Consider the following 22,544-nt stretch of genomic DNA (forward strand, 5'->3'; position numbering starts at 1 on the left):
TCGGTTTTCTACCAGGAGTGCAAGTGTTTTGGGGAAGGAAACATTAATGAACAGGCCCTATTAAAGGCCTTTATGTTGGCAGAGAGATTTTCAGAACGGTGAGGTTTTCAGTGGTCTAGGATCAAGCTAGGATGATGGGAATTCTAATTCTGAAATTCTGAAGAAAGCTGTAAGGCTATGCTCCCTGGAAACCCAAGCTGCTGTGAGCCACAGGACGAAAGACAGATTAAAGAAGAAAAGCAAATCCCAATCCATCAACTCCCAGGCAGGAGGCTATCAGAAGTGACCTTAAATCCAGGTGCTCAGGAAGTGATGGAGGGGTGATAGCCCCAAAGAGTCTCCCCAGGTCCTGAACCAAGATAGCCACCCATTTTAGGAAGATCCTGGGTGCTTAGAAAAGCAGAGGAATGATGTGAATTCCCGGGTCTAGGAGGTAAGCAAGAAAAGAAGCTGCCAGGGGGACCAACAGGCCAGGCACCCGGCACCCGGCACCCGGCAGCCACGTACCGTCGTCAGCCTCTCCAGGGCGGAGAACCTCTCATCCCAGGTCGCTGCAGACTTTTCGAAAGCTTCGTGGCGCTTGATGAGCTTCTCCACCTCGTCCACACTCTGGCCAATTTCCCGGCTGGATAGGTATGGCTCCTGTCCGAGCAGCCAGGCCTCAGCCACACTGGCGTCCCTCGAGAACTGATGGACTTCCAGAACTGCACAGGGTACCGAGAATGAGTACAGTCCAGCAGGGTGCCTGGCAGCCAGGGGTGGCATGGCCCTCTGCTGGCAGCTGCCTGCACAACCAGTTTATCGTCTAGATCAGAGCTGTCTAAATAAATGTCAAGTGAGCTACCGATGCAACCTTAACTTTTCTAGTAGCCACATTGAAAATAGGGGAAATTAATTTCAAAAGCATATTTTAGACAAACTGATATATCAAATTGTTACCATTTCCAACATGTTATCAGTATAAGAAATTACTGATACATTATATTTTGTTCTGTCTTTGAAATCTGAGGTGTATTTTAGAGATCTGGTACACCTCAGTTTGGACCAGTCACATTTCAAGTTCTCAAAGGCTACCCGTGGGCAGTGGCTACCATAGCAGGCAGCCCAGGCCTTGAAGGTGCTCTCTGCTCACTGAGCCTTCTTGAGTGAGATAAGCCTCAGATAAACCTGCAAGGAATTCACAGTCTACATACAATCAGACCGACTATGCCGGAAGGAGCAGGCATTCATAAAGCACCCTTTTGGGGGTTGTAGCTCTTTTGGGGGGGTGAGAGGGCGGGAGGGATATGGGAGCTTTATACCAAGAGGAGATGACGTGGGCTAAGACCTTTGCCTTATTCGCCCTGTTCCTCCGCACGCAGGGAAACAGTGTGACGTCCACTGCAGCTACGGCAAGGCAGGTGAGACCTGGGGCTGTGCGGTGGTGGACACTAATTTTCATACATCTAACGCAGCCGTGCTCGGGGCTATGTGGGTAAAACATGGACTGCAGGGAGCATCCATGGCCCCAGGAACCGCCAGGTGTCTCCTTTGTCCTCCTGGTAGCCCCCAGCCAGGCCACAAGGAAACGGTGCCACCACTGCACCAGAGACTTGTCACCTCACCATACAAGCTGGGCCCACTTCACAGGGGGTGCAATAGGGGTTTTGCTGCACTACACTGAACCTGCCCTGGGAATTCTAAAAATGGAGCGAGTCCTCATCCAAATAACGGTCAAAAGTGGGATTTCCTTTTCGAAAGAGGGTTCTGGGCACAACAGGGTGAGGTGGCTTCCCCAGGTTCCTTACCCACCTTCTAGAAAAGACCTTGGATTCTGTTTCTAGTAAGCAACCCTGGGGTCTGAGGGTGGGGTATAACATCAGGACAGGCCAGAGCCCCAAACAGAACGGCAACGTATACAAATAATGCTGAGTTGGGCTACTGTGAGAGTTCATACCAGTTACTAAATATTATTCCCAATACTGTATATTATGTGCTCTGTGATTTCACATATTCCTTTATAAAAAGGGATTAAAAGGAGAGTCCACCTCAGTGGGTCATTGTGGGGAGTAAATACAGAAAAACATGAGACACTTAGGATAATGCCCAGTTCCCTGTAAAACATGTACAGTTGTTAAATTTTATTTTGTCCTCGCCCTTCTAAGAGCACCAGATATAAGACCTAATCAGGCCAACTTTCTACCTCCCCGACTCAGCAGTAATAACTCCTGGGCAATGGGGGGACCTTCCTCTGTACTCCCCCCCCCAGAGCGACACCCAGTTCTGCCCTCCCCATGCTGTTCCCAAAGAACACCCAAACCCCACTCACAACACCGAGGTCAATCATGAGGTGAAAAAAAAAGCCTCAGGGAACTACTTAGCAGTGTAGTTCAGTGTAGTGCAGCAAAACTTAGCACAGAATGGTGAAACAGGGCATTAAAAAAAGGAGCATTTAGAACTCCAAACATCATTAAGTGATAACATCACACCAAATCAACTAAAGCAGGACACCCAAAAAGAGCAGAGAGAGAAAAACCAAGTAGGTCCTTACTCAGCCTTAACCACTCCCATCGGTCTTCCCACTTGTCAATCATTTCTTTTCTCTTCTCCGTCAACTGCAGTAACTTTTCCTTGATCTGTGAGAAAAGCAGCACCACGGGGACATCTTAATAGAATGGACCACATCCTCCCCGTTTCCCCTTGACAGGCCACTCCACACACGAACAACACACTTTCTGTCAAAACCATCACTGAGCCAGGAAACATCTAAGGACGTTAGTCCCTCGGGCCCTGGGAGAGCAGAGGCAGCAGGAGGGTGGAGAGCAAGGCCTGCTCCCCCGCTGGAGCTGCTCTGTCCTGAGGCCAGCTCTGCATTGAGTCCCTCCAGCCTCGGAGGCTCCCTAGGCAAACACTTAGGAGGGAGTCAGGGACAGCAAGAGGCCAAGCCCTTGACCTCGCTGGGAACTTCCAAGCCCCTGAAGGGGCCACACACAGACTAACCAGCTACCTCTTTACTTCCGTCATCCTAACTGAAGTAGCAACCGCCACTGAGGAGCAAAGAGATCGAGGGCACATGCGATAGCGAAGGGGTCACCCGGGAAGAGGACTGACGAAGCTGAGAGAGGCCCACACCTCAGTCTGGGGCCCGCAAACACTGTCTACTGGGCCTCGGATTTGGAGTTCCTGGCTCTGCTCACAGCCTGAGTCATTGTTTTCTACACACACAGGAAAGAAGCACGAAGTTCTGAAATATATGTAAGTATGTGCATACATATATATGAATGTACATATGCATTTTTCTCTGTGGATACATACACATACATACATACATACTCACAAAATAAAGTCATTTTATATCTTAAGACAGCTGCAGTCACCCTGGGCCCCGAAACAGGGGCACCCTACCTCCTCAGATGCATAGTGCTTTCTCGCCAACAGGGATTTCCCAAGTTCAATGCAGGTTGTGAAACTGTCATTACGAGCATCAATTTCAGCTTTGATACCTTGATGATTATTCATCAATAGTTCAACAGATGACACATCCCTAAAATGGGACAAATAATACCCCTGTTAGGAGATCAAGCTTTTCAAATAAAAGTGTTGGTTTCAAAACACGTAATTAATTAGAAGGAAACTGTTTGATGGCACGATTTACCTTGAAGGTCTGAGTCACAGTCTGAGTCACAGGAGCTAAAGTGCGATGACAGTATAATTCAGGACCAGCTAAGTGTACTCTCATTTGTGTATGTGTGTGTGCGCCTGAGTAATTCACAATGGCTGCCAGGCAGATGCTGGAAAAACCACTGGATTTCCATTCAAACTTACTGTGAAATGCAATTCAGACTCTTCAAGAAGGTACAGAAGCATTAACGTGTGTCCCCAATCGTACCCCAGTGAGTTAGCTGCCAAAGGTTCAGCACATGTGTGTTCAAAAGAGCAGCTGGTATCTCCCCTCCTTCTCTGGACACGGAGACACACAGAGCGGGAACCAGCTCAGAAATCAATGGCTGGTGGAGCTGAGAGCTTCTCATGAACCAGAACCTAAGCCTGGGAGTCTGATCTAGGAAATACAGTATATACATTATATATGCAATACATATATTTTACATCCATGAATACATTATATTCTATGTATTTCTTCTCTTGGGACGTGCCTCATTTCTCAGTGAGGTGGGGGTTGGAGCTGACGGGGGTGAATTGGAAGCTATGTGCCTGCTTGTTCATCTATGGGCTTCTCTTCGCTGCTTTGCATGAAACAGCCAAAGGGAAGATACAGAACAAATATTAATCATCTCACACCATGGAAGCAGATGCAGGGTTAAGACTCCTTTAGCAATGTCTACGAAAGGGACAGAGTGGTTTTTAATCTAACGGACAGATAAAGAACTCAGAAAAGCCCCCTCCTTTCAATGATGAGGCAGAGCGAGTCATGCTCAAGGGCAGGAGAGCCTGGGTGGGTGTGGAACGTGGGGCAGGTGGAGGGAGAAACGGGGCGGGCCTGCCAGCACTGGGCCCCTCATTCCCCGGCGAGTGTGCGGGAGGCAGCGGAGGCAGTGCAGCTCCTCCCGCACGCCTCCCCACCCTGCTCTGGCCTCGAAGCGTCAGGCAAGGCCCCAGCTCTCTCGGGAAGATCCCATCTGCACACTGCCCAGGGCCAGTCGCTGGATTTCCTGCCCAGGAAACTGGCGTGTTACCTGGGCTTCTCCTGGGCCTCGATCTGCCGGATGACATCCTCCATCCACAGCATGAGGTCCCGCACCATGCTGAAGAAGCGGAACTTGTCCCCCGTGTCCACCAGCCGCACCCGGCGGCCCTCACAGGAGTCCAGCAGGGCCTTCCAGGCCTCCAGGACCTCGTTCTCCCGCTTCTGGATGTCATCAGCCTTGTCACCCGCGTAGGCTGCCTGGAGGCGGGCCGCATCCTCCTGCAGCTGCCTCACCTGTGGAGTGGCAGGGGGACAGCCGGATCAGACGGCTGGGCCTTGGCTCCATCACCCCACACTTCCTTCACACGTGTGCCCCACACTGTTCCGTTTACACACCAAGTCACAATGTGTCCCCTGACCCTGAGAAGCTCACAATTTCATCAGGGAGATCCAAGTCACAAACCCCAAGGGTACTATAAATGTGCTGAAGGACAATATTAAGTTCTGCATAAATGATGAAACAAGTGAAAGGCTATAGGCTGGTCCCCCGGAGGTGGCCAGGGATATAAGGATGATGCAGAAAACACTCATCGTCTTCAGGGTAAAGACCATGTTTTTATCATGAGAAACTGCCAGGAAGAGCACTTTGAGAACACCTTTTCCACGGCTGTGTGATGTTGCTGAAAACAATCTACATGTCATCTCTAAGAACTCGCACAATGAGACCGTTCAACTTGAAAAACATAAAAATGCAGCATCTAATGTAGTTGAAAAATAACAACGGCCCAATGTCAAAGAAGGTAGAATTTTAACTAGGCAAATTTCAAAACCTGAATTTCAAAATCTTTGCAAAATGCCAATGGGTCTTATGAAAAGAGGCCACACAGAGATACTGTAGTTTGTTATCTATTAGTTCAAGTTGGATGATTTACCTCCAGTGAGCCAGTTCCCTACTGACAGGACAACGGCCACAGCTCCTACAGGAGGTGAATGGGCGGCAGCAGCAGAATTAGAAAAGTGTGTCCTTTTGATTCTATGTCCTCACTTTGGGGAACCTACCCTACACATAGTCTTGCACACTTAGGAAATGAAATGCACATAAGCTCTTTACTGTAGTGTTGCCTGCAAAAGCAAAAAGACTGAGAATACAGTCCAGGCACTGGTTAAACGCACGAGGGCACTTCCACACAGGAGGGCCCTATACAGCCATGAAAATATCAGGGAGGCTCTGGCATTCAACCGATGCACGGTGGGCCCTTTTACATTCTGCATGATGCAGACCCTAGGCCGCTACATGTATCTCTCTTAAACATTCCCTCAACACCATCCACCTCCGTGGTGGAAAAGCTGCAGCACTTCTGAGGGGAGCCTCAGCTGTGACCCCCTCTGCTTCTAGAAGGGGGCGAATCAAGGGCAAATGAGACAAAGGCAGTGAGGGTGGTCCCTCCACAGAGCAAACCCCAGAGCCCACACAGGAATGGTAAGGCAGATATACCAGATCAGGGTTGGCCCACGGCTGAACCTGGCTGCCGGTCTTATAAATAAAGATGCCCTGGCACGCAGCCATGCCCTGTATTTTCATACTGTCTGTAGCTGCTTTACGCTGCAACGGCAGAGCTGGGTAGCCACAACAGGAATGGTATGTCCCGCAAAGCTGAAGAGATTTGCTACCTTGGATTCTACAGAAGTTTGCCCACCCCTACACTACATGATCAATGTGCTCTTAATTGACAAGAACAAAACCCCCAATAGACTGAGGGCTGGTATCTACAATAAAACTGACTTCTTCTCTAGGACCATGAAATTTGGGGGGAGGAGGGAAGGATACAATTTATTTTTCATCTAAAAGACTGAACAAGAAACTGCGGAGATGAGGGAGCCATCTAGAGTGAGTTTCCTAAAGACTCTGACTGTTACATGGTGATCACTTAGTCAAACACCTTTCAACCAGAGACTCAGTGTCAGCCATTTCACACCGGGGAAAACACCAGGCATGTGAAAATGTCAGACTCTGGTTTTCCTTCTTTGTGTTATGTAACTCAGACCCTGGTTGATGGAAAGTAAGATGGTATTATTTTGGAAATGATTCTGGATGGATATGCTAACATGATACAAATTCTTGTTGAGAAGGTCTATTACTTGCAAATGTTTTGTGTTTGCATCTGGCTTATTTTAATCACGAGGATGTACCTCTAACAATGTCTGCAAATGCAGCAAATGTAGAACTTTTGGACTGGTAAGTTCTCCCAAATAAATGGAGTGTTCTCATATGCACACATGCGCACACACACACGCATTTAACTTAGGCCACTCTTTGAGGCATGTTTTGGAGTCAAATGGCGAGAGATGCTCAGAGATGCACAAAGATGCTCTGGACAGAGAAACACACCCCTGCCCCCCGGTCAGCTCTGCCACCCACCTGAGTGCCCAGGGCCTGGATGTCGTGCTCGAACGTGGTGTGCATTCTCTGCAAGGTCTCCACCGTGTTCTGGTCTCTCCCCAGCTCCTCGGGGAGTTTCTTGTGCTTGTCCTGTATGCGCCCAAAGATCTCCTTGGCATCGTGGTAAAACTTGTGCAGTTCGTAGGAGGCAGCGAGGATCTGGGTTCTTGTATCAATGAGCTCCAGCAGGTCGGCCCAGGCTTCGTTGAGCCCGTCCTTCCACTCGGCGATGGTGGCGGCGTCCGAATGGCCCGAGTTGATGAGCTCGTCTGCCATGTGATTGACTGTGTCCACGCGCTCCTGCCCAATGTTCCCTGTGTCCCGAGCAAATTCCCGGAACCGTTCCTGTAGCATCTGAAACAGAGATGAGCGTAAAGAAATCAGTGAGACTATTGTGAACATTTTGCTTCTTGATCACATGAACGTCCTTTGGAAAGAAACAAGTAGTATGCATGACTTGACGACAGATCTTAGCTCTAAGACCTATTATCAATCGGAATTCCTTCCCATTCATTCACTGGAGCCCGAGTAAGGCACTGGCTCCATGTCCTTTTTCTATAGAAAGGGGCACAGAGAGGTTAAACAACCTAACTCAGAGTCGCCCAGTGATAAAAAGAGTTGAAATTAAATCCCATGACCTTGGCGTACAGGGCGTTTTATCTGCTCACAAAGAATGCAGAGGGCCAACCACACCCATTGATCACTACTCGTGCTCTGCCCGAGTACTTGCCGTGACGTGCTCGTAGTCCTGCCCCAGTTCATGCGACCCTGCGACCACCTCCCTCTCCGCGATCCACTGTTCCAGGTCGTCCACCTCCCGGTTGAGCTGGAACAGCCTGTGCCTCTCGTCCAGCTTGCCTCTCCGCTCCTCTGCCAGGTCCTTCAGACCCGCGTACAGCTTATCCACTTTGGACTGCCTCATGCTGATGCGCTCACTGAAAGGGGGAAGGTGGTGGGGGAGAAGGACTTAAATGTCAAATTTCCTTGAGGGAGAAAACAAATGGGGTGGGAAGGAAGCTCTGGTTAACCTATTTAGCCTAAAATATAAAACAAAACTCTCAAGTTTGACTTCAACTCCAAGTAAAGAAGAGCCAACATGTAAACAAGTCGTAATTAAGGCCCAAGGTCACCCTGACATAATAGAGGGAGAGACTCTAACTGTACTGCTGGCTCTGCAGGTCAGGATTTCCTCTGACGTTTAAAGTTAATGCAAAATCCAGGAGCCGCCCACATTCTCAGGTACCATGCTGCCAAGGGACAGGTGGTACCCCTGAATGGCACACACCTGTACCTCTCTGGGCTGTATGCTCTTCTTGGCCAGGAGGGCAGGCCCTGCCCTGCTGCTCCCCACGGGCCCTGGGTGCACTGCATCCCCCCTCTTCCTCCCCTTATCCCCAGAATGACTGTCTTATAACAGGAAAGCAAAGAGGCAAGACTTCTGATGCTTGTCCCTGGAAGCTGGGAAGGCTGCTTTCTGGAAATCCTGAGCATGAACGCCTGAGAGACCCCATCTCCAACCTGCCTTGGGTAACGCACAAGGCCTATTCCTTTCCTCTCTGAGTCAGTTACAAACACAGAAAACCTAAAGTGACTGCCACTGGAGTTAATACAGGAGCCTGGCATAGAGTTGGGAGTGCCACACGCACCTCTTTTGTCTTTTTATTTCTAAGGCATTCTAGGACTTGAATTGTGTGAGGCAGGAGGTGGTATCCTTTGGTTCTTCCCGGAGCCCTTTTACTTAATAGGTCCACTTCTATTTCCTAGCGACTGCTAGTAATTAAACTACCCCATTCCTCTTAGAACTAGAAATTACTTTCCCAGACTGGATGACCTTTTCAACACACTGTAGACGCTTTGATAATGTATCTGTGCAAATCACTCTGCACTCCTGACTCCAGTCACCAATGGTCTTTCAATAGGGCCCTGACCAGGAGATAGTTCACTGATGAGAGCCATTTCCTACGTAACAGCTCACCCTCCTATGCAGCACAGGCCTACTGGTCTGTTATAAAGATGCTTCTCAAAGCTCTATGGTGCCAGTTACTCAGATGAGCGCCAGCCGAAGCTCTGGCACAGGTGAAATAAGAGGCCCTCAGTGGACAACTGGCTCGCCTGGATAAACGGCATCACCTTTCGGGATGGCTGTCGGCCACCAGGGCCCGGCTGGTCTTGGAGAGCTGATGCACCGTCTCCGCATAGTCCTCCACCGCCTGCTCCAAAATCTGGTGCTTCTTCAACATGGAAACGGCACTCTGCTCATCCTGCAAAGAGATGCCACCACCGTCCCCTCAGGCCCAGTACCACCTTAACGGAGGCAGAATGCTACGTGGTGGGGCAAGAGGAAAGACTTGGAGAAAGAAAAACCCAGAAGCGTGACATGGGCAGTGGAACACAGAAGCATTTTAGGAGTGTCAACATGGCCTGGCCAGCATGGCTCAGTAGTTGAGTGTCAACCTATGAACCAGGAGGTCGCAGTAAGATTCCTGGTCAGGGCACATGCCCAGGTTGTGAGCTTGATCCCCAGTGTGGGGCGTGCAGGAGGCAGCTGATCAATGATTCTCTCTCATCATTGACGTTTCTATCTTTTTCCCTTTCCCTTCCTCTCTGAAATCAATACAAGTATATTTAAAAAACAAAAACAAAAAAATAGTGTCAGCATGAACGTTGTGTGAAGGATGAACGTGAGGTGAGGGGATGACTGAGGCCCTCTGAGGCAGGAAAAAAAGCCCAGGCACAGCCAGTGTATGCTGAGGCTGAGACGCCTCACAACGTAACAGATAACTGGGTCTCACAGCATTCTGGAGCCTGGAAATAGTTGCAAATGGTCTTAAAAGTATCACGTGTATGTTATAAAAGTTAGGTAACCCTATAACTAGAGAATGTAAGAAGGGTTGTGGCAAATTTAAATTAAAAAAAAAAAAAAAGATAGGATGACCCATTGTTAATGACATGCCAGGATTCAGCCAATGAAATCCCAGCCACCTTTATGCACCAGGATGCCCCATGACATTCAAAGGCAGCAATGAGATGTTACGCAAAGACATGGCCATCAGCAAAATGCTCGGGGGAGAGGCTCAGGCTCTTCCAGGGACAGGGTGCATCCAGCTTCCTCCCTAGGGGGCTGACCCTCTCACCTTGGCCTTCTCCTCAGACATCATGTACAGCTCCTGCTCACTCATCCACGCCTCGGCCTCGGCCGCGTCGAAGTAGTACTGCTGGGCCCTCTGCGCCTCCTCCAGCCGCCGGTGCCGCTTCTCCGTCTCCTCGATGAGGAGGCCCCACAGCTGCCGCAGGTCGGCAAGCCTCTGCCGGATGGCCTCGGCATTCAGGCTGCTGCTGTCGGTGACGATGCTCTGGCTCCTCTCGAAGATGTCGTCGATGCGAGGCTGGTGCCCCTGGATTTCCTTCTGGAGTGTCTGTGGGAGCAGGAACACACACAAAGGTTTGCGAAACAGCAACAGCATGCTGTTTATGGCAAGCTGTGAGGGCCAAGGGGCACGTGCCAGCCTTCAGAGCTCTCTCCCACTCTCCGCCTTCTAATTTGGAGCAGTATTTATCAGACTGAGGTAACCCGAGCAGAAATGCTTACCTGATTTTTCTTTATCAACAGCTGCACAGTCTGGAGGTTGTGGCCATGATCCGTGGAAGTTGCCAGAGGCATCCTCTCTCCAACCCACAACTGGAGAATTGTAAACAAGTGGTCAGGGCCGCGCAAAGAGAACAAATATGTGACGTGAGCAAGTACGGCCGGGAAGAGCAGGGAGGTGGGCGAGAGGCAGTGTGTTCGATCCTCCTGGAAGGCTGTGGAGGAGCCCGCCCTGCCCCGACACGGGAGCGCACCGTCTCCCAGACCTTGCCCCATCCTCAATGCCCAACTTCCCGAGTCCTCGTGCTTAATTTACTTTTAAAATTTCTGCTCTTGCCCTGGCTGGTGTGCTAAATGGTTAGAGTGTCGGTCTGTGCACTGTAGGGTCTCATGTTTGATTCCCGGTCAGGGTCCATATGTAGGTTGCAGGTTCATCCCTGGCCCCAGTTGGGGCACGTGTGGGAGGCAACCAATCCATGTGTCTCTCTCTCATCGATGTCTCTCTCCCCCTCTCTCTAAAAAGCAATGGAAAAAATATCCTCAGGTGAGGATTAAAAAAAAATTACTGTTCTAGTGGCTCAGTGATTGAGTATCGACCTATGAACCAGGAGGTCACAGTTTGATTCCCAGTCAGGGCACATGCCCCGGTTGTGGGCTTGATCCCCAGTGTGGGACGTACAGGAGGCAGCTGATCAATGATTCTCTCTCATCACTGGTATTTCTCTCTCTCTTTCCCTCTAGCTTCCTCTCTGAAATCAATTTTTTTTTTAAAAAAAGACACTCGAGAATATCTTTATAAAAACCGGACAGAAAAATGGAGTTGCATTTCACGTGAGCAGGGAAAGAACCCTCAGAATGTACATGACATCAGCCTTGAAAGTTCCGCTCACCCACGTGGCCCACGGTGAAACCCACAAAGAGGCCGAACACTGGCTCCCGAGAGGCCAGGCCAGGAGGGGTACAGGAAAGCTGCCCGGGCAGGAGGGGGTCTACTCACGATCTCGTCCTCCACATCCCTGTTGAACTGGTGGATCTCTTTGGAGGCCAGCAGGTTGTGCTTCCGTTCATTCAGGGGCTCCAGCAGCTCCATGAACTTGGTCTGCACGGTGAGGCGCTTGCTGTCCACCTCATCGGGGCTCTCCCCCTCCTGACTCAGGGCCTGGGCCTGGCTCTGCAGCTCTTCGATCTCCTTCTTCCGCACCTCCATCTGGTTCTCCAGCATCTGAGGGCAGAAAACAGACCCCCTTTCAACCAGAGATGAGGGCAACTCGGACAGTCCTATAAAATGTTTGTGTTGGGCACTGGCCAAAATGGAAGGCTGAGGAATATAAATGTATACAGCGGAAAGTTTAAAACAGTGTTTCCTAACATGTATCAAACTATCCACTGGCATTCCACTCTGTGGGCTGATGTAAAAAAATAAAAAAAATCCCTTTCTAGGATTTTGAAATTTGGGAGAACATTTACGTTTCTCCAGGAAATGGTAGGAAAATAAAAGGGAAAACAAAAGAATTAATTATGGGGCAAATGTCTTGCACCCTGAACCACTCAGAAAATTGTCATATATATCTAGATGTTATATAGCAAAGTTTGCCAACATGAATACCTTCCTTCATGTATTTATAAACTTACATTCAGTTCATGCAGAACTGAATGAAATGAGTATTTATTCAACTGTTAAATGGTTGGACAATCCATCAACTAAAATGATGATGATAAAGTGTATTCCCGTGCACAAACACCCAATACTTCTACTGATATTGTTTCTTTCCAGTTGGTTCTGGAAATGTCCCATGATGCTATGGGAGCTAACACTTTACTGGGTTAAAATCCCTTCACATAGAGGGTGGATGGCTGTGGGTGAGTTAGGACTCTGGCAGTAAAGCAGAAACAGCCCACGTAGGTGGTTGCCCTGCCCACTCGCCTGCTGCTTTTTCAGCAGGATGTTGACGCTGGTCAGGTCTTTGCCGTAGTCATCAGACTGAATCTGGCTCTCCAGGCCGTGCAGCCATTTGTCCAGATCTGCGCAGCTCTGGGTGAAGAGTTCAGCCTTGTTCGCATCAAAGAGCCGCTGAGCCTTCGTCTGGGTGGTGGATTCAAGGACTTCCCACATTTTATGTAAACCGGTGAGTTTCTCCTTCACCACGGCTTCTGTCTCGGGCTTTTCTGAAATGAGCTGCATTCCCTCCTAGAAAACGCAAACCACCGTGGTGATAAACAGTTTGCTAAAGAACAAGTGTTTCTGTGAAAAATGAACCTGAGATGATTTGATTAGTGATTTACACACACACACACACACACACACACACACACACACCCTCACCCCCCCCTCCCCCCCACGCAGTCTTCCACATGAAGTTGCTGCTTGATAAACTGACGATGATCTAGTCTGTGCACCGGCTTCCATGAGACGAGTAGGAGATGATTACTACACAATGGGAATTGTTTCAACCGGGGCAACGGGACATTTCATGCTAATAAGCTAAGACTTCATCCCCTCCATGCCACCCCAAAAAGACCAGGACACATTGTTTTAACTGTTCCGAGCCTGAAACAATATAAAAAGTGTCAAGGAAGAGAAGGGAGGGTGGGGACCTTCACCACATTCATGTTCGGTTATGCTCTTGCAGCACAGAATCTCCCTGGGCTGAAACAATACATTTTAAATTATTACAGTGACTAGAATACAGTACTCACACAAGAAAAATAGGGAAATTTAAAAATATGTAATATCTCTAAATTCTGTGCGACTGGACTAATCAGTCTCTGTCCTAGTCCCATACATGGACGACAGCAAGGACAGCAGGGCCCATGCCCTGGGCTCACAGCCCATCGTGGGCGGCAGACGAGATACACACAGAACCTGCACACCCAGCACCCGTGGGAAGGCCCGGGGGCTGTGCACCAGCCAGAGGGTTTCTGCTGGGTGCGTGTCAGGCACTGGACATGGGACGACGACGGACTGTGTAACTTTTGTATGTGGTCAAGTATGACTCAAATGTGCTGGGAAATGTGTTAATGAAAAGGGGCTCGTGTCCACCCCGTCCGTTTCCTCACCGTGGAAACTGCAGCTTATCAGACACGTTAACTCACCTTCTCAATTTTGTCAAGCCATTCTTTGTTGGACGCGAGTTCTGCCATAAATGCTTGGTGCTTTAACCATTTACTGTGCAGGTTTCTGGCTTCATCGTAAGACATGTCCTGGGCTGTAAGCATCTTTTCGTTGATCCAGAGAGACAGCTAGGAAAAGAGAAACACGGAACAGAAGGTTTCAGAGATTGGGATCGCAGACACCAGCCCTTTCTCTGCCTGGAAAGAGTCGCGTTATGTTGTATGAGGCACGCTGTGCATGTTCCCGTGTCGAGGCAACCAAGCACTGACGTTACCGCTGTGACCTGCCAGGACAGGCAGCCCCGCTGCGGAGGCGGGACCGGAGCACGCTCCACGCTATGTCTCTAACCGTGAGTCCAGCAGCACCAGAGCTCTGAGCAAGCTGTCCAACTGTTCAGCCCTCTCAACCTTCTTCTCTTCCAAATAAACACCTGGGCTGCACCACGTTAACTGTCTTTCACTCCACTTGGTAGTTTTTTACTCTTTTAATTCTGTTATAAAAAAAAAAAAAAAACCACCAAAAATCCCTCCTCTCTTATCCCTCGCTCCCCTTCACGGAGGTTTTTATGGGAATGCCCAAAAGCATACATAACTAGCTCCCAGTATGGGCAAGGCAGCGATGATACCCTCTCAATGATGCCCTCTCCTTCTCATGTGAGTCACCTTCACCCTTTCTCTACAGCCACTATTTCGCTACAGGGCCTTCTATTCAGACCAAGACCACTTCACTGGACTGGACTCTGAGACCAACACGTCGACGTGGCCCTGGACTCTGGAAGCCTCACAGAGCCTGCCAGCGGCTGACAGATCTGAGAAGGGAGTTCTCTGCTGAGGCCCAGGCCAGGAGTCAGCTCAGTCCCGGGCCCCAGACCCCGGACACACTTTTCTTGCTGGCGCTCATCCCAATTCACCTGCTCCTCACTGCCCGCCTGCACTTGGCCATGCCAGTGTCCTAACTCCTACCCCACACACCGTGCGAACCCAGGAAGAGCGTTTGTTTGCCCAGGTGGAAGGTACACAAAGGAATACAGCGTCAGCCCGAAAGCAGAAGCAAACGTCTTCAGGGACTGCACCCCTTCTCCTGCGTGACCACCAGCAGCCCACTCTCACACCTGTCCCTGCCACAACATATCTGCTCTGAACGCCTTCACACCCTCCCTCCAAAGGGTTAGAAATGGCATCTAGAGCCCACAGAAATCCTCACAGGCTCAGTATTTCCAAGGCCATTCGCTTGTACTCTGGGCTGCTGCCAGGAAAAGGCGTTCCCATACATTTGCCTAAACAATACGAAGCCTGTTCTTTGGAAACGATGCCAAGGGGAGCAATGGGGGTCATAGGAGGACCCCTGGCTCTGAAGGGGCTGAACTCTGGGCACCATCTCTACCTTTCTCAGGCTACTCACCCACCATGTGGGAGGGAGTGGGGACTGACAGCAAAAGGTAGAAACCTGTGATGTCACTTGTTACTGAGGGGAAAACCAGTAAATCTCATAAAGCCCTTTGTAAGCAAGGACCGTAGGTCTGTTGTTACACAACAATAGAGACACTAAATTTCCTACTTTAAAAGAATTACCTACTTTCCAGTGATCTGAGCAGCTAAAATCTGAAATACTATGGCCATTCAATCTGAGGGGGAAAGAGGTTAAAAGGAAACCGAATGGGAACGGTAAAATTTCCCCCAGTATTTTGTGTGTACACACACACACACACACACACACACACACACACACACACACATTAAACACAATAGAAGGCATTTACTTATCCAATGGGCCAAGGACATGCACATATTTTTGCTATTCTTAACTACCTACCCAAGAGAGGTTAAAAAATAAAAAAGAGCTACACAGAGGTTTATAAACAAATCTGCTCTTTGCTGAACAGGCCACCATACAGATAAAGCCTCATGCGAGGCAGCACAGTGATGCGGGTCTGTAGAAGTTGCTGGTCATCTGCCCTCCTCAGCACTCTGGGATCAGAGCTACAGCTATTATTTGTGGGCATTTACAAAGGTCACTTGAGAATATATCCATTCTCTGCAGAAAAGGAGCACTGTGCAGACTGGAAAGGGACAGGAAAAAAATGCTTTGATCACCAAATTAAGCTAAAAGGGGAAGCATGGAGCTTACTATCCCTGTGCCACACCCGCCCAGTTATACTGTCCTCCTTAAAAAAACACTTCAGTTCTCAGAAACTCTGGCTTAAGATGAGGCTGAAAGACAGAATAATACACATCACCCCTTTGCTTGTGCTTCAAACTCCAAGGGTTTTGAAACCCCAAACCTGACCTAAATTCCACCACCACATGACATCCCCCAGCAGACACTATGGCTGCATTAACGCAGTGAGACTCAAGGGAAGAAAGGACAAACCAGGAGATGTGGCAGAGCAGCCACAAGGAGACCTGCAGGACACACCCGCCCAGCCGAGCCCTTCTGCACACGTCCAGCACTGGGGTAAGGAGCGGACTCCTTATAACCACGGACGCCAGTTTGAAACAAGTGTCAACAAAGATCCAGACTCACTAAGACTATCTGCTGTGAATCCACTGGGAGGGACTATCATTTTATCTGTTTACTTTTCCTACACGTTTCTATTTATGAATCCACACTTATGTAAATGGAAAATAGGGGCTGGAAATTTCAATGGGTTTTTCCCAAGGGTTCTTTTGGTCCTCTCAAACCTCCTGCTCATTTCCGGGCATTCACCTTTTCAAAGTTAGCCCAGGTTTCACCAGGGTCAGGTCAATGAATTTTACCTCACTAACTTGCCCTTTAAGCAAGAGCCTGGAATCCCATGGATCCACCATCCTCCCTAAATATGGTCTGAGGTTAAAACAAGTCATTGATGGAGGGAAGCATCGGGTTGTGCAGGGACTTGCAGTCGGTGGAATGCACAGCCCAGGCTGCACACATCTCCTGATCCCGTTTACTCCCTCCAATGCGGAAGGGCCACTTGCTTTCACGGCCGCACAGTGCAACGCCACACGGCCAACTTCAGACCCCATTACTCTCCTCTGTGCACTGTGCTGGGACATGAATGCCTCTTTAATGAGCCGTCTACTCAAATGGATTATTCATGCTCGAGTCACTTGCAGAGGCAGGCACTCTTGTCTTCAGCCTGCCTGGCTCCAGGCAAATTCCCCGGAGACCTAGATTCATCAATGTGGTGCTGAAGGCAGACAGACCCTAAACGGTGTAATTTAGGGACTTTCCTTCTTAAGGTTTAGCTGCTGGAGCACACTGCCAGATCCACAGCAAGACAGAAGTTTAATGGACGTGAAAGGCTGTTCTGTCTAACACAGTGGTCGGCAAACTGCGGCTCGCGAGCCACATGCGGCTCTTTGGCCCCTTGAGTGTGGCTCTTCCACAAAATACCACGGCCTGGGCGAGTCTATTTTGAAGAAGTGGCGTTAGAAGAAGTTTAAGTTTAAAAAATGTGGCTCTCAAAAGAAATTTCAATCGTTGTACTGTTGATATTTGGCTCTGTTGACGAATGAGTTTGCCGACCACTGGTCTAACACAACTGTTAGTAGAGCCGTATTTCCTTTCACACACAGCCACACATTCACATGGCAGGTGTCTGTGATGATTTGAGCCAAGTTCTTAGCATCCCACTTGACCCCGTCCCCGCACCGCCCCCCCCAAGGCCCCTACAGCCTCACTTGGATATTCTTTATCCCATTCTTGCCTCTGGGGAATTTATTCTAAAAATCTAGAGCGGCCCAGGCCACACCACTGTTCTAAGGCACCCAGAGAAAGATGACGCGGCCCTGAACGCACACACGTGAAGTCAGCTAGAGGCGTCTCTCCAAGCACGCCTGCAGAGAGACCACGCTTCTCCGGCTAACCGTAGTTTTCCAAGTTTGTTTATGCATGTACTCAGGGAGCACAAAGTAGTATAAGAACCACAGGTTAAAACTCAGAGTTTGAAGTCAGGCTTATTGCTCTTGGCATATTAGACATGAATCTAAGGAGGCTGAAAGATGGATATTTTAAGGTCTTAAGTGAATAAGAAACTTGAAACGTATCTTTTAAATTTCTGCTTCTTAACTGGGTAGCCAGTTCCAGTTCCTTCCTTCCAGACCATTGGAAATACTGGACATTACTTTAAACAGTTAAAATGCTTTTAGGCTACAGACTATCCTAGGACATCGCTGTCTAGTATAAAGTTCTTAGATGATGGAAACATTCTCCATCTGCATTGTCCAGGGTGGCAGCCACCAACCACAGGTGGTTACTGAGCACTCAAAATACAGCTGGAAGATGAAGAGCTGCACTCTTCATTTTATTTCATTTTAATTAACTTAAAATGAAATGGCCACATGTGGCTAGTGTCTACTGCAATGGACAGCACAGCTCTGGCCTGTAATATTCCAGATTATAATAATCTAGTCACTTTTAAGTGGTAAGTTGTAGCTGGAGAACTGGCATGACCATACTGCCCACCTGAAAATCATGTGATATGAATTTCTGGCCTCATTTTTATTTCAGGGGCTCTTCTGTCAAATTGCTGGCTGGCTCTTGCTAGAAACCAGGAAGGGAGAGGTGAGAGGGAGACGTACCTCCTGACAATCTTGCAGGAATTTCTGAAGATCCCTGTTGTCCTTCAGTCTCATCAGAAGCTCACTGGCTGCTTCTCGATTCTTCCTATGTCTGTTATAATGATAGTAAGAACATTTTTTTTTTTTTTAATTAGAGCATCTGGAAACACAGACTTCACAATTCGATCTCTTCCCTGGGTCTCTACATATGCTGAAAAGTTTGCTTACAGTTCTCAATTATGCCAAGGAGACAAGATAAACAGGAGCTTTCAGCATCCTCCAAATGAGTGAGTCATGGTGCAAGAGAGAGCAAAACACCTGTCTAAGCCACACAACAGGCCAAGGACGCAGTCTAATGAGCCGTACAAACCTGGTGCCTCCTAATCTAGTGCTGGGGGAGGGGACTCTGAGCTCGCAGGTATACAAACCCCCATTTTAGGCACTGCGAACCTGTCTCTGAGGAACCTGTAACTGGGTGACAGGGCATGTACATGGCTAAATATAGATGGGGAGGTCTGAGTTTTTCATTCTGATTCTCAAAGCAATGTCTTGCTTACGTGCCTGGGCGAGGTCTCTCCCCCGACCCTGCCAGTTCCCATGGCAGGGCTGGGAGAGAACACAAACTCTGCTTCTCCACAGTGACAAAGAGCAGCTCGACCAGCGCTTGCTGCTGACTTATTTTTTAAATAATTTATTTGTATTGATTTCAGAGAGGAAGGGAGAGAGAGAAACATCAATGATGAGAGAGAACCATTGATTGGCTGCTTCCTGCATGCCCCCTACTGGGGATCGAACCTGCAACCAGGGTGGGCATGTGCCCTGATGAGGAATCAAACCATGACCTCCTGGTTCATAGGTTGACACTCAACCACTGAGCCACCCTGGCCAAGCTGCTGACTGACTTTTAAAGAACCCTCCTCAAGGAGGAGCAAGAAAGATCTTCTAGCGATGCCACGCAATAGCGATGCCACGCAATAGCGATGCCACGCAATAGCGATGCCACGCAATAGCGATGCCACGCAATAGCGATGCCACGCAATAGCGATGCCACGCAATAGCGATGCCACGGAATAGCGATGCCACGGAATAGCGATGCCACGGAATAGCGATGCCACGCAATAGCGATGCCACGGAATAGCGATGCCACGCAATAGCGATGCCACGCAATAGCGATGCCACGCAATAGCGATGCCACGGAATAGCGATGCCACGCAATAGCGATGCCACGGAATAGCGATGCCACGCAATAGTGATGCCACGCAATAGCGATGCCACGGGCCACATGTGCTGGCAAAACAAGTGGCAGTAGCAGCACTGCAGCCGTTGTCTGCCTGGGGAACCAAAGGAAAACCCTCTGCCCCTACAGGCGCCAGTGACTGCAGAACTATAGGATAACGTGGATGGAGCTAAATTGCCAGGTATGTGCCAGACACATACAATGACTCCTCTACATTTCTTTAGTTGAAAGGGGTTCCACGCTTCAGGAAAACAATTCTTAATATGCTTATACCACTTAGACAAAATGCGAGAATAAGAAAAATATTCCTTATATAATGCTAAATGAAAAGAGCTCAAGTATAATTCAACGATATCAAACTCTACGGCACAATTAGAAGGTGAAAACTGAAATGACATGTGCTAGGGATGAAATTAAAGGTAGTAGTCCCCCCCTCCCCAATCTTAGACATTCTGTTGTTTCTAGAACAACAATAAATAAAGGCCAATCCCCTTTACTTCATTGTTATCCTTTGTCAGACACCAAAAGTTACAAATAACTTTTTTAATGTTGTTGGTGTATTTGGGCTAAAGTCATCTAAAAATGTGGGAGGGGAAGGAATACCCAGAGAAGTTCTTCAAGTGCCCCACCCTCAGATCCCAGTCACTAGTTGTGGGAGGTTTTAAGATGATAAAAAGAAAGCAAATTTCTTAGAAGGAGGTGATTTGAGTTGTAGTCAAAGCCCTTGAATGAAGGGACTTGTCACTCCCTCCCTCAGCATCTCACAACAGTACTACTGCTGCAAGAAGAACCTATACTGGCAGTTACAACAGGACACAGGAATAAGAACAACTTAAAACACTGTCTGAGAAGATTCACTGAGAGAGAAATACAACCAGACAGAATCCTGAATGCATTTATGAGATGATCAAGTCTTGGATGCGCCCAGCAGGTGTGTGCCCAGGCAATCTTTTTCTTACAGTAGGACCTTGAAGGAAAAGCTAAATGGTGACTTAGGGCCCCGTGTCCACATGACACAGAGCTATGGGGGGGGGGGGGGGAGCGGGATGATGGCCTTTGAGTGATGTCTCAGTAGACTGAAAGCAGCTATCTATGCAGGCGGCTGAGATGCTGCTGACTCAGAACACCCTCGAGAGAGGAGCGCGTGGCCTGTTTACTAGTGGCGACTGAAATCGTTCATGAAGCGAAACTCAGGAAGGTCTTTCAAAGCTGGGTCGTGGATTTAATTATAGGGAAGGATCGTCTATAAAACTTGGCCATAGTTTCCCACAGTCCTAAGAGTACTCTTTGTTTGGGGGCAAGGTTAAATCTCTGGCTGGATTTCCATCTCTCACCCCATCACAAGACCCAAAGGCTCCCTCATCACATGAGGCAGATGCTGGGTTAAACTCAGGTTCTTGGGAAAAGCACAGAACCCCAGGTGCCTGGGGACTTCCAGCTCTTCCCATGTGAGACGGGGCCTGGCTCTATGGAGCTGACGCTGGTCCTTGCTCTCCCAGGATTTCCCCGTGGCTGGAATTCCCCCCGGAGCCAGAAGCGGCAGAGCAGGCTGGGACAGCAGGCTCGGTCCCACCGTCCCACCAAGCCCCACCCACATCTGTTAAGAGCCAGTGTCTTTGTTCTAGAACTTTCTCATTTTAACAAACTCAGTGGTAATTGACAAGCTCTCTGGAATGTAAGCACACGATAATAACGGTGCACTCTAGAAGACAAGCTTCCTGGGAGCCTCAGAATGTTCTGGGCAAGGGATCAGACCCAAGGTTCAGATGCTGACTTAGCTTGTGCCCCTACAGCACCTGGAACTCAGACTTTCAGATCTTGAGGCCTCTGAGGACATTAAAGTAGAACCAGAATTCAGTTAATACCAGCCTGGGAGCTGACCAACGGCAAGCTCCCCTCCTCCTTTCTTATGCTTATGGATAGGAGAGAGTCCTCTTACCATTTCTTTCTAAAACCAGAAATCCTAAGGAGGCCGTGGGACCCCAGGAGCCAGGCTCTCCGCCAAGGACAAAAGGAAGGTTAAGCCACACTGAGGTCTGATGAATGTCCGCTCATATCCACCTGTTCCCAACAACCCCTCACAGCTACAGAATCAGGGAAGCTGCAAGGCAGTGCCTGAGCACACATGTCCCTGAGGGCCAAGCCCGCTGGCGGGAAATCAGCCCTGCGCATCTACCTCAGAGGAGCATGGGGTATGGTGGTCACAAAAATGAGAGGTTTAACATCAGGGAGAAGGGATTTTTTTTTCCCTCTAGGTTTTCTCTTGCTCAATCCCTGCTTCTCACACTCATTTAAGAGGGGTTTGGTGGAAGAAATTTTTCTTTTTTGTAGCTGTTTTAAAAGCAGTAGACACAAAATTACAATTAATCTGTTATACCCTATTCTATAGTGGCATCCTTAGAACAAACATGAAATCAGTGCAGGAGACTGGGAGGAGCTTTATGGGGAATGAGTGATTCCCTTTCTCCTCCAAACCATAAAAAGTTAATCTGGCCCAGGGTTCCGGGCCCCGAGTCCCGAGAGACCCTCTTGGGTATGGTAAGCAGGGAACACCTCAGCAAGTTCCTCCTGCTCACTGTACTTGGAAGCCAGAGAAGCCTTGAGGAAGGGCTTGTTTCTCAATGAATCAATCTCACAACAAGCCCTAAATGCAGCCCAATCTGGGACCAGAGAAGATCAGCTGGAACAGAGGATAGTGACTGGCCAGCCTGAACCTTCCCCTTTAGTAATAACAAAGGCAGGGTGAGAATTAGGGGTGAAGGTCAAACAGTCCTTTAAGCAGGGAGAAAAACCTTTTAGAACTGCAAACAAATAGCTCTTTTAGAACTGCAAATAAATAGAATGGACACCCAATCATCCAATCGTAGAGCTGCCTTGGCAAAAGAGGAAAAGGGTCTTCTCTCTCATCATGGAAAAGATCCCTTACAGCGTTACGCAAGCCAATTTTCTAAGGAAGGCCTGATAAGGCTCCTTTGTGGCTCTGCCAGGTACTGGGACCAGCAAA

General features: G+C 48.8%; 1 protein-coding gene across 3 annotated transcripts in view; it reads right to left on the reverse strand.

Moving 5' to 3' along the window:
* SPTBN1 (spectrin beta, non-erythrocytic 1) overlaps nt 1-22,544 on the reverse strand; it is a 188,859-nt gene that overhangs the window by 11,324 nt on the left and 154,991 nt on the right. For all 3 annotated transcript variants that reach the window (XM_080682855.1, XM_080682856.1, XM_080682857.1), the window contains 13 exons: nt 18,325-18,415; nt 13,744-13,890; nt 12,575-12,838; nt 11,648-11,872; nt 10,654-10,743; nt 10,199-10,480; nt 9,195-9,325; nt 7,795-7,999; nt 7,044-7,418; nt 4,674-4,918; nt 3,385-3,523; nt 2,531-2,615; nt 508-704 (listed from right to left, as the gene is read on the reverse strand). In XM_080682855.1, coding sequence (XP_080538981.1) covers nt 508-704; nt 2,531-2,615; nt 3,385-3,523; nt 4,674-4,918; nt 7,044-7,418; nt 7,795-7,999; nt 9,195-9,325; nt 10,199-10,480; nt 10,654-10,743; nt 11,648-11,872; nt 12,575-12,838; nt 13,744-13,890; nt 18,325-18,415 — 2,476 coding nt within the window. The remainder of the gene's footprint in view (nt 1-507; nt 705-2,530; nt 2,616-3,384; nt 3,524-4,673; nt 4,919-7,043; nt 7,419-7,794; nt 8,000-9,194; nt 9,326-10,198; nt 10,481-10,653; nt 10,744-11,647; nt 11,873-12,574; nt 12,839-13,743; nt 13,891-18,324; nt 18,416-22,544) is intronic.

The sequence above is a fragment of the Plecotus auritus genome, assembly GCF_963455305.1.
Source record: "Plecotus auritus genome assembly, chromosome: 8".
Lineage (NCBI taxonomy): Eukaryota > Metazoa > Chordata > Mammalia > Chiroptera > Vespertilionidae > Plecotus > Plecotus auritus.